The sequence below is a fragment of the Nilaparvata lugens genome, chromosome 9, assembly GCF_014356525.2.
Source record: "Nilaparvata lugens isolate BPH chromosome 9, ASM1435652v1, whole genome shotgun sequence".
Lineage (NCBI taxonomy): Eukaryota > Metazoa > Arthropoda > Insecta > Hemiptera > Delphacidae > Nilaparvata > Nilaparvata lugens.
Window position 1 is genome coordinate 10,095,937 of NC_052512.1, and position 13,870 is coordinate 10,109,806.

Genomic DNA, 13,870 nt, shown 5'->3' on the forward strand with positions numbered 1-13,870 from the left:
CTATATTATCCTATTATATTAAAGGTCATTCCACACAGCACGTGGCGTGCGTGGCTGGACGCACGCTAGCTACTTTTCAAAACATCGCTTCCCAGCTAATCAAATGAAGCAATTCACATAGCAGCCACGGCCACGCGGCAACGCTTGCTATACTAGCCACGCGTGGCTACCGTTCGCTCTCTGAGCGATCTTTTCAAACGTGTCCGGCCACGTTTTGGTCCGAGCATGCGCAGAACGTATACTAGACGTATACTATTGTATAGAACGTATACTATCATTGTCAGCCTCAAGGTAGCGCATTAAATGATGGAATTCGCCATAGGTCTTCCTTTTTTTATTGATTGGATGTACCCACTGGTCCCGTGCTGTCACCGAATACAATAAAACCAGCTCATTATCATTACTACTGATGCTGCTGGAGTCATCAAACCAAGGTGAGCCACAAGAAAATCCAGATTCACACCACGGGACCGTCGGAGTTGACATCTTCCTGCATACTGACGGGAAACGTGGCCGGTATAGCATCGCAACAGTCGTGGCGGTGTGAATTGGCATGTGGCTAGCGTGGCCGGCGTGGCGTGCGTCCACGTGGCTGGCGTGTGGAATGGCCTAAGCGAGCGATTTCTGTATATTTTTATATCTGGTTATTTATGTTCAACGGATCTCGAAAACGGCTCTAACGATTTTCACGAAATTTGGAACATGGAAGGCCTATGATAAAAAACCTAGGGGCACCGAGCTGTGCAGTTAGGTGCCCCGATATAAATTTATAATATGATAAAGGTGATAACTGGCTCATACACATACGGGTTAGGAACATTATGTTTGACGCATCATCACGTCTGAATCTGAACTACTGGACTGTTTACCTTGAAATTTTGCATAAAGATTCTTAATTGACCGAGGATGGTTATAGACCTATTTTTCATTCTTCAAGATCTCATTAGGTCAAGTTTTCAGATTTTCAAGCTTTAAGATAGACCCTTGCGGAGCACGGGTTTCCTGCTATTAAACAATAAAAAATTCACAAAACATAATTCTCTGTCTTATTTATCTCTTTCCTGTATAGGGCTACTTGTAATATAAATATAAAGAAAAATAAAAATCTCAGTACCCTTTTAGAAATATTTTATCACGAAAATATATTGAAATATTTTAAAAGGGTACTGAGATTTTTATTTTTCTTTATATTCATAATTCTCTGAATAATACTGGTGAATAAGTATTGCTTTCAATGATTATAATTATTTAATGATTGTCAATTGTCGAAATCTTGATACCAAATCACAGTACGTATAAAAACAAATCTCTTTGGATGTATGAGGGAATTTTTTATTACTTCAACTCATCAAACTAGTGATATACTCGTAATGGTAAAGTATATTAATTTGAACTTAAAAGAAGTAGGTTTTCTCTACTCACCTCAATGATACTGTAGATGTATGTACATATTTGAAATGTCATACTGAAATTGAAAATCAGTATGGGCATCCTACATAGTTGACCATAGCTTGCATGTATTCTAGAAGAAACATAATGAAATGATATTAGAGAAAATCGAGGGTATATGAGGCAATTCCATACTTACAGATACAAATACCTTCATTCACATTAGAGGGCAGCTACAGGAAAACGACTGATATTAACATTGGTGACTTATGCCACGGAGGAAAGAGCATTCTTCTTTTCTCTCATTGACTACACTGACATATCAATATGAAGGTAAGTTTCCGTTTTTGCAAATCCGCGTTTGACTCCTTATGCGATTAGTTGAAATGACAACATCCATCCTTAGAGTCCTTCAGCTGAATTCCCATTGGGCTGCATTTTTGTGTCCATTCATTTAGAGCAGTGCACATATATATTCTGAATAGGGTAGGAGAGAGGCAGGAACACTGTTCAACCCCTTTAGTTTGAGAAAAGGCTTCAGAGGCTTTGTCCCCAATTACAGCTTGATTTCCCTTGTATGCTTTCACCGCATTTATAAATACATCATTAATGCCTGCTTCCTTCATTGTGAGCCATAATTTCTGTAATGTAACTGAATCGAATGCTTTACACAGATCTATAGAAGTAGCATGCAATTCCAAACCTCTTGCTAGTCGCTTTTCTATTACATGTCTCAGGGTGAATAAATTGTCGACACAGGAACGGCCTGGTCTGAATCCACTCTGCTAATTCCCAGTTCTATTTCATTTTTCAAAACTCTTCCATAAAGCTTCCCAATGGATGATGTTACACCTCGATATATGGAATCTTCCAGTCTTTAGGAATCTGATCTCCTTTCAAACACCTGTTAAACATTTCACACAGCAGCTCCAGCACTTTCATGGTGGCGTTTTTTAATTAGCTCGATAGGCAAATCACCTGGTCCTGGGGCTTTATTATTCTTCATTTTGAGCAGTGCTGTTCTTATTTCTTCTAACTTAATTGGCTCTGCTTCTCTTATAACTATTTTCCCCACACCTATCCCTTTCTCTAGATATTCAGTACGTTGCTCTGTCAAAAGATTATTATAATGTTCCTTCCATTGTTTCAGTTTTAAAGGATTAATTTTTATTTTTCATTTATAGTCCAGTCAATATAGACATAAAAAAGGGGGTGTGCTTGCAATTTATATTGTAGTTCTGATTTTTCAATATATTATTTGGGTACATAGGAGAAGTCCAGAACCAATTTTCTTCATGCAAAATTTCCTTGTGCTATATAAATGAGATGGCCCAAAAACCTCGTATTTTCGGCTCATTTTCCAGCTTTCAACTATTTCTGCCAAATCTCGTAGTCGGACAGAAAAATTTCTTTTTGTGCTCTACAATCTGAGATCAGGTAGAGCGCTCTATCTCATATAGATATCGAGTTACACCTGACAACAAATGCTCCTTGTATTGTGAAAAACACCTTATTTTCAGCTTCAATCATCATCACCAACTACATTGTCCTCACATTGATATTTCGCACTATGACATAAGTTCTATGAGAATCACCCGTTAGAAGCACTTCATTTCAGCATTTCCTCGTTTAGAGGCGCGCTTAAGGACACCTCAAGGATCAATATTTCTAACACTTATAACTCTTGACACAATGCTCAGATTTCATCGTACTACACTTTATTCTTCTCGGCTCGTCAAGGCGGTCCAAAATCATGCGTCATAAGTCAAATTCGGTTGAGAAATGGAAAATTTATTGTTGAGTGTACTTAAGCCCCTATTCCAATATACAAAAAATCTGGTACACTCACACAACTTTCCTTGCTCATATTTGAAACTATGATCAGACTTCTGTATATGTGTATATATAAGAGTACTTTTTCTTTGTGTGAATTGTGAAATTCGATGATTTTTTTTTAGTCTTCATTTTGTTAAAGTCGTCAGAACAGCTGTTCTACAGATGAAATATCTCGACTATGTGTTCTTTTTATGAACTGCGCTACCTACCTAACTCATGCGCGAGAAGGAGGTTACTAAGTCCATTTCCCAAGGATGGGGTGGACCCCAAATTGGTTTCCCAGGAAGGAGACTTATGCCAGTTGATAGAGCTGATAAATAACTATACAGGGTATGAATTTGAAAAAAATCGATCTGGTTATTTTTGAGAAAATCGTGAAAAACATGGTTTTTTTTTAGCAATTATCCGCCATTTTTCTCAAGAATATTACGGTGCTCCAGCAATTCTCCCAGAAAAAAACTCATGTCATTTGATAGGGCTTATGGATAGCTATCCATGGTATAAATTTGAAGAAAATCGTTAGAGCCGTTTTCGAGAAAACCGTGAAAAACATGGATTTCCAGTCATTATCCGCCATTTTTCTCAAGAATATTACGGAGCTCCTGAAATTTTCCCAGAAATGAGACCCATGCCAGCTGATAGGGCTTATAAATAGCTACCCATGGTATAAATTTGAAGAAAATCGTTGGAGCCGTTAACGAGAAAACCGTGAAAAACATGGCTTTTTAGTCATTATCCGCCATTTTTCTCAAGAATATTACGGAGCTTCTGAAATTTTCCCAGAAATGAGACCCATGCCAGTTGATAGGGCTTATAAATAGCTATCCATGGTATAAATTTGAAAAATATCGTTAGAGCCGTTTTCGAGAAAAACGTGAAAACATGTTTTTTTAGTAATTATCCGCCATTTTCTCCGCCATCTTGAATTGAAATTTATTGAATTTCTTATTGTCGGATCCTCATGGTATAAGGACCTAAAGTTTGAAATTTCAAGTCAATCGGTAATTAGGAATGGAGTTATCGTGTTCACAGACATACACACATACACACACACACACACACACACACACACACACACACACACACACACACACACCACACACACCACACACACACACACAGACCAACACCCAAAAATCATGTTTTTGGACTCAAGGGACCTTGAAACGTACAGAAAACATGAAATTGAGGTATCTTATTTTTCTTTGGAAAGCAATACTTTCCTTACCTATGGTAATAGGGCAAGGAAAGTAAAAATGGTCAATTTCTATATTCAAAGCTGCATGTCTTGTGAAATACTTCTGATAAGATTTCCAAATCTAGCGAGGAAGTGAAAATTGTCCCTCTCTACCCACTCCAATAAATAATACTTTCGATTCCAATACAATTCGTAAGTTACAGAAGATTTTAAAAATGGCGATTTCAGTTTCAATTTTTTTTTCGTGATTTTAATGTTGATCAAGAGTTCATAAAACGAGTCTGATACATTATAGAAACTCACGATTGATCCCAAATTGTAGATAAATTCATCCTCTACGAGCTCAGTTCCCTAAAATTCATCTTGAAACACTTTCCCCAATTACAGAACTGCCAAAACCGTTGATATAAGATAAATAACTATACAGGGTATGAATTTGAAAAAAATCGGTCTGGTTATTTTGAGAAAATCGTGAAAAACATGGGTTTTTTTAGCAATTATCCGCCATTTTTCTCAAGAATATTACGGTGCTCCAGCAATTCTCCCAGAAAAAAACTCATGTCATTTGATAGGGCTTATGGATAGCTATCCATGGTATAAATTTGAAGAAAATCGTTAGAGCCGTTTTCGAGAAAACCGTGAAAAACATGGTTTTTTAGTCATTATCCGCCATTTTTCTCAAGAATATTACGAAGCTCATGGAATTTTCTCAGAAATGAGACTCATGCCAGTTGATAGTGCTTATGAAAATCTATGGTATGAATTTGAAGAAAATCGTTAGAGTCGTTTTCGAGAAAACCGTGAAAAACATGGATTTCCAGTCATTATCCGCCATTTTTCTCAAGAATATTACGGAGCTCCTGAAGTTTTCCCAGAAATGAGATACATGCCAGTTTATAGGGCTTATAAATAGCTATCATGGTATAAATTTGTAGGGAATCGTTAGCTAGCTGTTTCCGAGAAAACCGTGAAAAACATGGATTTTTAGTCATTATCCGCCATTTTTCTCAAGAATTTTACGGAGCTCCTGAAATTTTCCCAGAAATGAGACTCATGTCAGATGATAGGGCTTATGAATATATCCATGGTATAAATTTGAAGAAAATCGTTGGAGCCGTTTTTGAGAAAAACGTGAGAAACATGGTTTTTTAGTAATTATCCGCCATCTTGAATTGAATTTTATTGAATTTCTTATTGTCGGATCCTCATGGTATGAGGACCTCAAGTTTGAAATTTCAAGTCAATCGGTTAATTAGGAATGGAGTTATCGTGTTCACAGACATACACACACACACACACACACACACCACACACACACACACACACACACACAACACACACACACACCACACACACACACACACACACACACACCACACACACACACACACACTTATTAGCCAAATTATCAGTTGGCTTTCGAAACGGGGCGTAGTCGTAGTCCACATTTAAATAAAATTTGTAAAAACTCGAAAATTGAACGCACAATATAATAAAAAGAAAATAGTCAAGTTCCAGCTATTTTGAATTATTTGAATTATAGAAATGAGGAAATAAAGATTATAATAAAAACTACCACTATGCCCCGTTTCAGAAAGCCAATTTTCTGATTCCAGCTGTTTAAAGTCTAGAACTTAGCAAAATCCCGAGCTCGGAAACCGGCCATTAGATTCAGGTGTAAGTAGATAGAGTAGGCTATGATATAGGGTGAGAGGATAAATTATGGTGGCTGCAACTCTTAATAAGAGAGAGACGCTTTAGAATGTGAGTTTAAACAATTATTATGATATAACAGTATTTGTACTCACTTTAATATGACCTGATGATACTTTATAACACGATTCATCATCCGCCTCAGTTGTCTCTCTTCCAAATCGAGTTTATCCAATTCTCTCAAATACTCCGTGAAAAGTCCAAACTGGTACCAGGTATTATGGAGTATGAAGAAATTACTCGATATAAAAACATAACCGAAGACCGTGTTCATAACATAGAAATATGTTGCGAATATGTTGAGCACAAACTGAAGTTGCCAGCTTATGTATCCATGTGGATAGAAGAAGTATGTGATAACTGGTAGGTGATCTAATTGAGAGTAATTTCCACCCAGTATTGAAGTGATTACAAGGAAGACAGTGTAGGCCATTGGCAGGTAGGATATAGCTGCATTGCGGATTAGGAGCACAGTCAGAAAGTTGCGGCAATATGCTTTCACGTTGAGATTGTTGGTCAACCTGAAAGTCCTGGAAATATGAGAATTACTTTTAAAAAACGTGCTACAGACCAACGGAATTATTAAACTACCGAAATATGCAAACCGATTATGCGAAATCACTTCATTGTTATACTTACAGTCCGGGTCCTATAGCTTTGTCTATCGGCGGAGAGCTACTAGACTACAATACTACCCGTTCAAAAACATTGAACATCTGTAGGGTGCTTCATCAATCTTTGGAACTAGGTACTCTAGAGCATAAATGTTTTTTTTTTTAAGTATGATTATCACCCCGCTAACCAAACCTTGCCTATAAGCCGTTTCAAAGTCACGAAGGCAAATCTACGGGAAGCGTACTATAACAGATATTAACTATACATACTTTTACTATTCACTGTCGCTTTCTGAAACTAGTAGTTCTGTGAACAGTAGACCTCACGCAGTATTCTCATCCACAAGTACCTGATTGAAACTATAGACCTTATGGAAATACAGCAATAGACTGGATTCTCCACACATCTGTGTAATCACTTGTCAGCTGATTTATGATGAATAATTCTGTAGTCTGATTTTTACTCTAAAATTGGCGTATGAAGGAGCCCATTTTTCCTTTTATATTACCATTGAAATGCAAAATTTCCAAAAACCTTGTATATACGTCGACGCGCAATTAAAAAAAGGAACATACCTGTCAAATTTCATGAAAATCTATTACCGCGTTTCGCCGTAAATGCGCAACATATAAACATTTAAACATTTAAACGTTTAACCATTTAAACATTTAAACATTTAAACATTTCAACATTCAAACATTTAAACATTTAAACATTAATCCATTTTAACATTTAAACATTTAAACATTAAACATTTAACATTTAAACATTTAAACATTAAACATTTAAACATTTAAACATTTAAACATTTAAACATTTAAACATTTAAACATTTAAACATTTAAACATTTAAACATTAAACATTTAAACATTTAAACATTTAAACATTTAAACATTTAAACATTTAAACATTTAAACATTTAAACATTTAAACATTAAACATTTAAACATTTAAACATTTAAACATTTAAACATTTAAACATTTAAACTTTTAAATGGTTGAAGCCTTCATTCTTCATTCCATCTTAACAACCTGAGAATTGGTTCAACTTGGAATAGTCTGTGATAATCTCATTTTTTTATGATAAACTTTATTTTTCATTCTATAATTGGGAACGTTTTTCTTTGTGTGAATTGTGAAATTCGATGATTTTTTTTTAGTCTTCATTTTGTTAAAGTCGTCAGAACAGCTGTTCTACAGATGAAATATCTCGACTATGTGTTCTTTTTATGAACTGCGCTACCTACCTAACTCATGCGCGAGAAGGAGGTTACTAAGTCCATTTCCCAAGGATGGGGTGGACCCCAAATTGGTTTCCCAGGAAGGAGACTTATGCCAGTTGATAGAGCTGATAAATAACTATACAGGGTATGAATTTGAAAAAAATCGGTCTGGTTATTTTTGAGAAAATCGTGAAAAACATGGGTTTTTTTAGCAATTATCCGCCATTTTTCTCAAGAATATTACGGTGCTCCAGCAATTCTCCCAGAAAAAAACTCATGTCATTTGATAGGGCTTATGGATAGCTATCCATGGTATAAATTTGAAGAAAATCGTTAGAGCCGTTTTCGAGAAAACCGTGAAAAACATGGTTTTTTAGTCATTATCCGCCATTTTTCTCAAGAATATTACGAAGCTCATGGAATTTTCTCAGAAATGAGACTCATGCCAGTTGATAGTGCTTATGAAAATCTATGGTATGAATTTGAAGAAAATCGTTAGAGTCGTTTTCGAGAAAACCGTGAAAAACATGGATTTCCAGTCATTATCCGCCATTTTTCTCAAGAATATTACGGAGCTCCTGAAATTTTCCCAGAAATGAGATACATGCCAGTTTATAGGGCTTATAAATAGCTATCATGGTATAAATTTGTAGGGAATCGTTAGCTAGCTGTTTCCGAGAAAACCGTGAAAAACATGGATTTTTAGTCATTATCCGCCATTTTTCTCAAGAATTTTACGGAGCTCCTGAAATTTTCCCAGAAATGAGACTCATGTCAGATGATAGGGCTTATGAATAGCTATCCATGGTATAAATTTGAAGAAAAACGTTGGAGCCGTTTTTGAGAAAAACGTGAGAAACATGGTTTTTTAGTAATTATCCGCCATCTTGAATTGAATTTTATTGAATTTCTTATTGTCGGATCCTCATGGTATGAGGACCTCAAGTTTGAAATTTCAAGTCAATCGGTTAATTAGGAATGGAGTTATCGTGTTCACAGACATACACACACACACACACACACCACACACACACACACACACACACCACACACAACACACACACACACACACACACACACACCACACACACACACACACACTTATTAGCCAAATTATCAGTTGGCTTTTCGAAACGGGGCGTAGTCGTAGTCCACATTTAAATAAAATTTGGAAAAACTCGAAAATTGAACGCACAATATAATAAAAAGAAAATAGTGTCAAGTTCCAGCTATTTTGAATTATTTGAATTATAGAAATGAGGAAATAAAGATTATAATAAAAACTACCACTATGCCCCGTTTCAGAAAGCCAATTTTCTGATTCCAGCTGTTTAAAGTCTAGAACTTAGCAAAATCCCGAGCTCGGAAACCGGCCATTAGATTCAGGTGTAAGTAGATAGAGTAGGCTATGATATAGGGTGAGAGGATAAATTATGGTGGCTGCAACTCTTAATAAGAGAGAGACGCTTTAGAATGTGAGTTTAAACAATTATTATGATATAACAGTATTTGTACTCACTTTAATATGACCTGATGATACTTTATAACACGATTCATCATCCGCCTCAGTTGTCTCTCTTCCAAATCGAGTTTATCCAATTCTCTCAAATACTCCGTGAAAAGTCCAAACTGGTACCAGGTATTATGGAGTATGAAGAAATTACTCGATATAAAAACATAACCGAAGACCGTGTTCATAACATAGAAATATGTTGCGAATATGTTGAGCACAAACTGAAGTTGCCAGCTTATGTATCCATGTGGATAGAAGAAGTATGTGATAACTGGTAGGTGATCTAATTGAGAGTAATTTCCACCCAGTATTGAAGTGATTACAAGGAAGACAGTGTAGGCCATTGGCAGGTAGGATATAGCTGCATTGCGGATTAGGAGCACAGTCAGAAAGTTGCGGCAATATGCTTTCACGTTGAGATTGTTGGTCAACCTGAAAGTCCTGGAAATATGAGAATTACTTTTAAAAAACGTGCTACAGACCAAACGGAATTATTAAACTACCGAAATATGCAAACCGATTATGCGAAATCACTTCATTGTTATACTTACAGTCCGGGTCCTATAGCTTTGTCTATCGGCGGAGAGCTACTAGACTACAATACTACCCGTTCAAAAACATTGAACATCTGTAGGGTGCTTCATCAATCTTTGGAACTAGGTACTCTAGAGCATAAATGTTTTTTTTTTTTAAGTATGATTATCACCCCGCTAACCAAACCTTGCCTTTAAGCATCTAAACATTTAAACATTTAAACATTTGAACATTTAAACATTTAAACTTTAAACATTTAACATTAAACATTTAAACATTAAACATTAAACATTTAAACATTTAAACATTTAAACATTTAACATTTAAACATTTAAACATTTAACATTTGAACATTTAAACATTTAAACATTTAAACATTTAAACATTTAACATTTAAAATTTAAACATTTAAACATTTAAACATTTAAACATTTAACATTTAAACATTTAAACATTAAACATTTAAACATTTAAACATTTAACATTTAACATTTAAACATTTAAACATTAAACATTTAAACATTCAAACATTTAAACATTTAAACATTTAACATTTAACATTTAAACATTTAAACATTTAAACATTGAACATTTAAACATTTAAACATTTAAACATTAACATTTAAACATTTAAACATTTAAACATTTAAACATTCAAACATTAAACATTTAAACATTAAACATTTAAACATTTAAACATTTAAACATTTAAACATTTAAACATTTAACATTTAAACATTTAAACATTTAAACATTAAACATTAAACATTAAACATTTAAACATTAACATTTAAACATTAAACATTTAACATTTAAACATTTAACATTTAAACATTTAACATTTAAACTTTAAACATTAAACATTTAAACATTAAACATTTAAACATTTAAACATTTAAACATTTAAACATTTAAACATTTAAACATTTAACATTTAAACATTTAAACATTAAACATTTAAACATTTAAACATTTAAACATTTAACATTTAAACTTTAACATTTAAACATTTAAACATTTAAACATTAAACATTTAAACATTTAAACATTTAAACATTTAAACATTTAAACATTTAACATTTAAACATTTAAACATTTAAACATTTAACATTTAAACATTTAACATTTAACATTTAAACATTTAAACATTTAAACATTTAAACATTAAACTTTAAACATTTAAACATTTAAACATTTAAACATTTAACATTAAACATTTAAACATTTGAACATTTAAACATTTCAACATTTAAACATTCAAACATTAAACATTTAAACATTTAAACATTTAAACATTTAAACATTTAAACATTTAAACTTTAACATTTAAACATTTAAACATTTAAAATTTAAACATTTAAACATTTAACATTTAAACATTCAAACATTCAAACATTTAAACATTTAAACATTTAAACATTTAAACATTTAAACATTTAAACATTAAACATTTAAACATTTAAACATTTAAACATTAAACATTTAAACATTTAACATTTAAACATTTAAACATTTAAACATTTAAACATTTAAACATTTAAACATTAAACATTTCAACATTTAAACATTTAAACATTTAAACATTCAAACATTTAAACATTAAACATTTAAACATTTAAACATTTAAACATTAGACATTTAAACATTTAACTTTAAACATTTAAACATTTGAACATTTAACATTTAAACATTAAACATTTAAACATTTAACATTTAAACATTTAAACATTTAAACATTTAAACATTTAAACATTTAAACATTTAAGCATTTAAACATTTTAACATTCTAACATTTAAACATTTAAACTTTTGAACATTAAGAGAAATGCCAAACCGTCGACTTGAATCTTAGACCTCACTTCGCTTGGTCAATTATTCTTACAGTACGGTGACTATCATAATTATGCTTCATTACCCAGTTATATATGAATATAATATTCTGCTTCAGATCAGATTTACTCTGAATAATTTAGAGATTTGCTGAACTTGTGTGAAGGTGAATCAAGAGACTAATCAACTTATCAAATTTCAACCAAATACTATTGAATGAAAAAGCTTCCGGATTAGTAACTCTGGATTTGCAGTGCGTCTAGCCGATCAATGGTTGAAGCCTTCATTCTTCATTCCATCTTAACAACCTGTGAATTGGTTTAACTTGGAATAGTCTGTGATAATCTCAATTTTTTATGATAAACTTTATTTTTCATTTCTATAATTGGGAACGTTTTTCTTTGACGAGATGAAACATTCCTAAATCATTCTAAATTGCTGTAACTTCACACTATTTCCTCTTTATTTTGTTTTGTGCTCAATCTTCTTGTTCTACAAATTTTTATTTAAACATGGACTACGACTACGCCCCGTTTCGGAAAGCCAATTTTCTGACATGATCTGTTCAAAGTCTAGAAATTAGCTAAATCCGAAGCTCGGAAACCGACCCTTAATGAACTGAATACTCAGAATCCAGGGTCATTGCATTGGAACCTGATTATATCCTTAAATAGATAAATAAATAACCTTTCCATTGCAAAAATTTACAAATTATTTTCATTTTGCATGAATATTTTATTGTATTCATTCTTCAGCAGCTGCTAAATGTATCCTATTTATTCTATAGACCTACCTATTAATATCGTCAAACTCTGTAATTTCATGACGCCTGGAATAATGCTCGTCCATGATAGCACAGAACTTGTCGAGAGTCCAGCCTCGGTTGCCAAGCATGCAGAAAAACAGCAGCATCAGCAGAAAGCTTTGCAAGTCTCGCAGCCAAAGGATGCGTCGTTCCACTTGGTTCCAGTCACTGTGTAGACCCATCACCATATTCACTATGCAGGCTACTACCAGTAGTATATGACCTGTAAGTTGAAAATTGACTCTTCCAATTGATACATTGATAATTTGACATTGTATACTATGGTGAGGCTCACGTTATTGAACGAGCGTTAGTGACTTCCCACTTTTGATTTACTGAAGGCCAAAGTTGTTGTCCGTCTGTTTGTATGTTCTACAATAACTTTTGAAAGAATTGATCAATAAGCTTCAAATTCTGAACACGTTTTCTTCGAACCTTTTTACAGATCAGGTTCGTTGGACAACAAAATCGACTCACTCCTTCATCCTTTTTCAGGATAATAACATATAGTATTGGAAGTGCATGAGAAGAAAAATTTCTTTTGATTTATCATTTATTTAGTCAGCTGAAGAATTCATTGAATGCAACCGTTTTTACATTCATTCATTCGGTAACGCGACTAGGTGTCACCCCGACAACGTGACACCCCGTCAAACTGTCCCCTTTTAAAACCGGTATTGCGGGACAGGTTGACATGAGCCGTCCCCGTCAACTTGTCTCCTTTCCAAAGAGGTGACAACTTGTCGGGGGGACATTCTGACGCAAGGGTGGAGGTGTCAGGCTGTCATTTACGGCCATGACAAGTTGACATCTTTTGTCCAGTAGGTGACAAGTTGTTGGGGTAACAACTTGACGGCAATAGTATATTTTTATGAGGGTACAGGTTGTCGTCTACGGTCACGATAACCTATCTCCTCGACTCCACACCACAAGAAATCACCATTCTGGCCGGCTCTTCATTGACAAATGAAATGCTTCAGTAAAGAAGCTCGGTGAAGAAAATAAAATGTGTATTGAGTTAAGTGAGAATATGCTGAATAATAACTCTATATTAAGTAGTATGTATGGTACTCTATTCAACATTATTCAACTTCAAGTAAAAATTGTAACTTTGAAAAATGAGTTGTATTATTTCAAATGTTTTCAAATCTCTTGTGTCTTGAATATCTCGTATCTACAATATTATCTTATTAATTACCTTGAAAATTAAAAA

The 13,870-nt window shown here is 33.6% G+C and overlaps 1 protein-coding gene across 3 annotated transcripts in view; it reads right to left on the reverse strand.

Annotated features, from left to right (window-relative positions):
- The window catches only part of LOC120353035, a 69,126-nt gene that overhangs the window by 21,421 nt on the left and 33,835 nt on the right, over window positions 1-13,870 (reverse strand). For all 3 annotated transcript variants that reach the window (XM_039435472.1, XM_039435471.1, XM_039435473.1), the window contains 3 exons: window positions 12,646-12,880; window positions 9,495-9,929; window positions 1,423-1,522 (listed from right to left, as the gene is read on the reverse strand). In XM_039435472.1, the coding sequence (XP_039291406.1) occupies window positions 1,423-1,522; window positions 9,495-9,929; window positions 12,646-12,880 (770 nt within the window). The remainder of the gene's footprint in view (window positions 1-1,422; window positions 1,523-9,494; window positions 9,930-12,645; window positions 12,881-13,870) is intronic.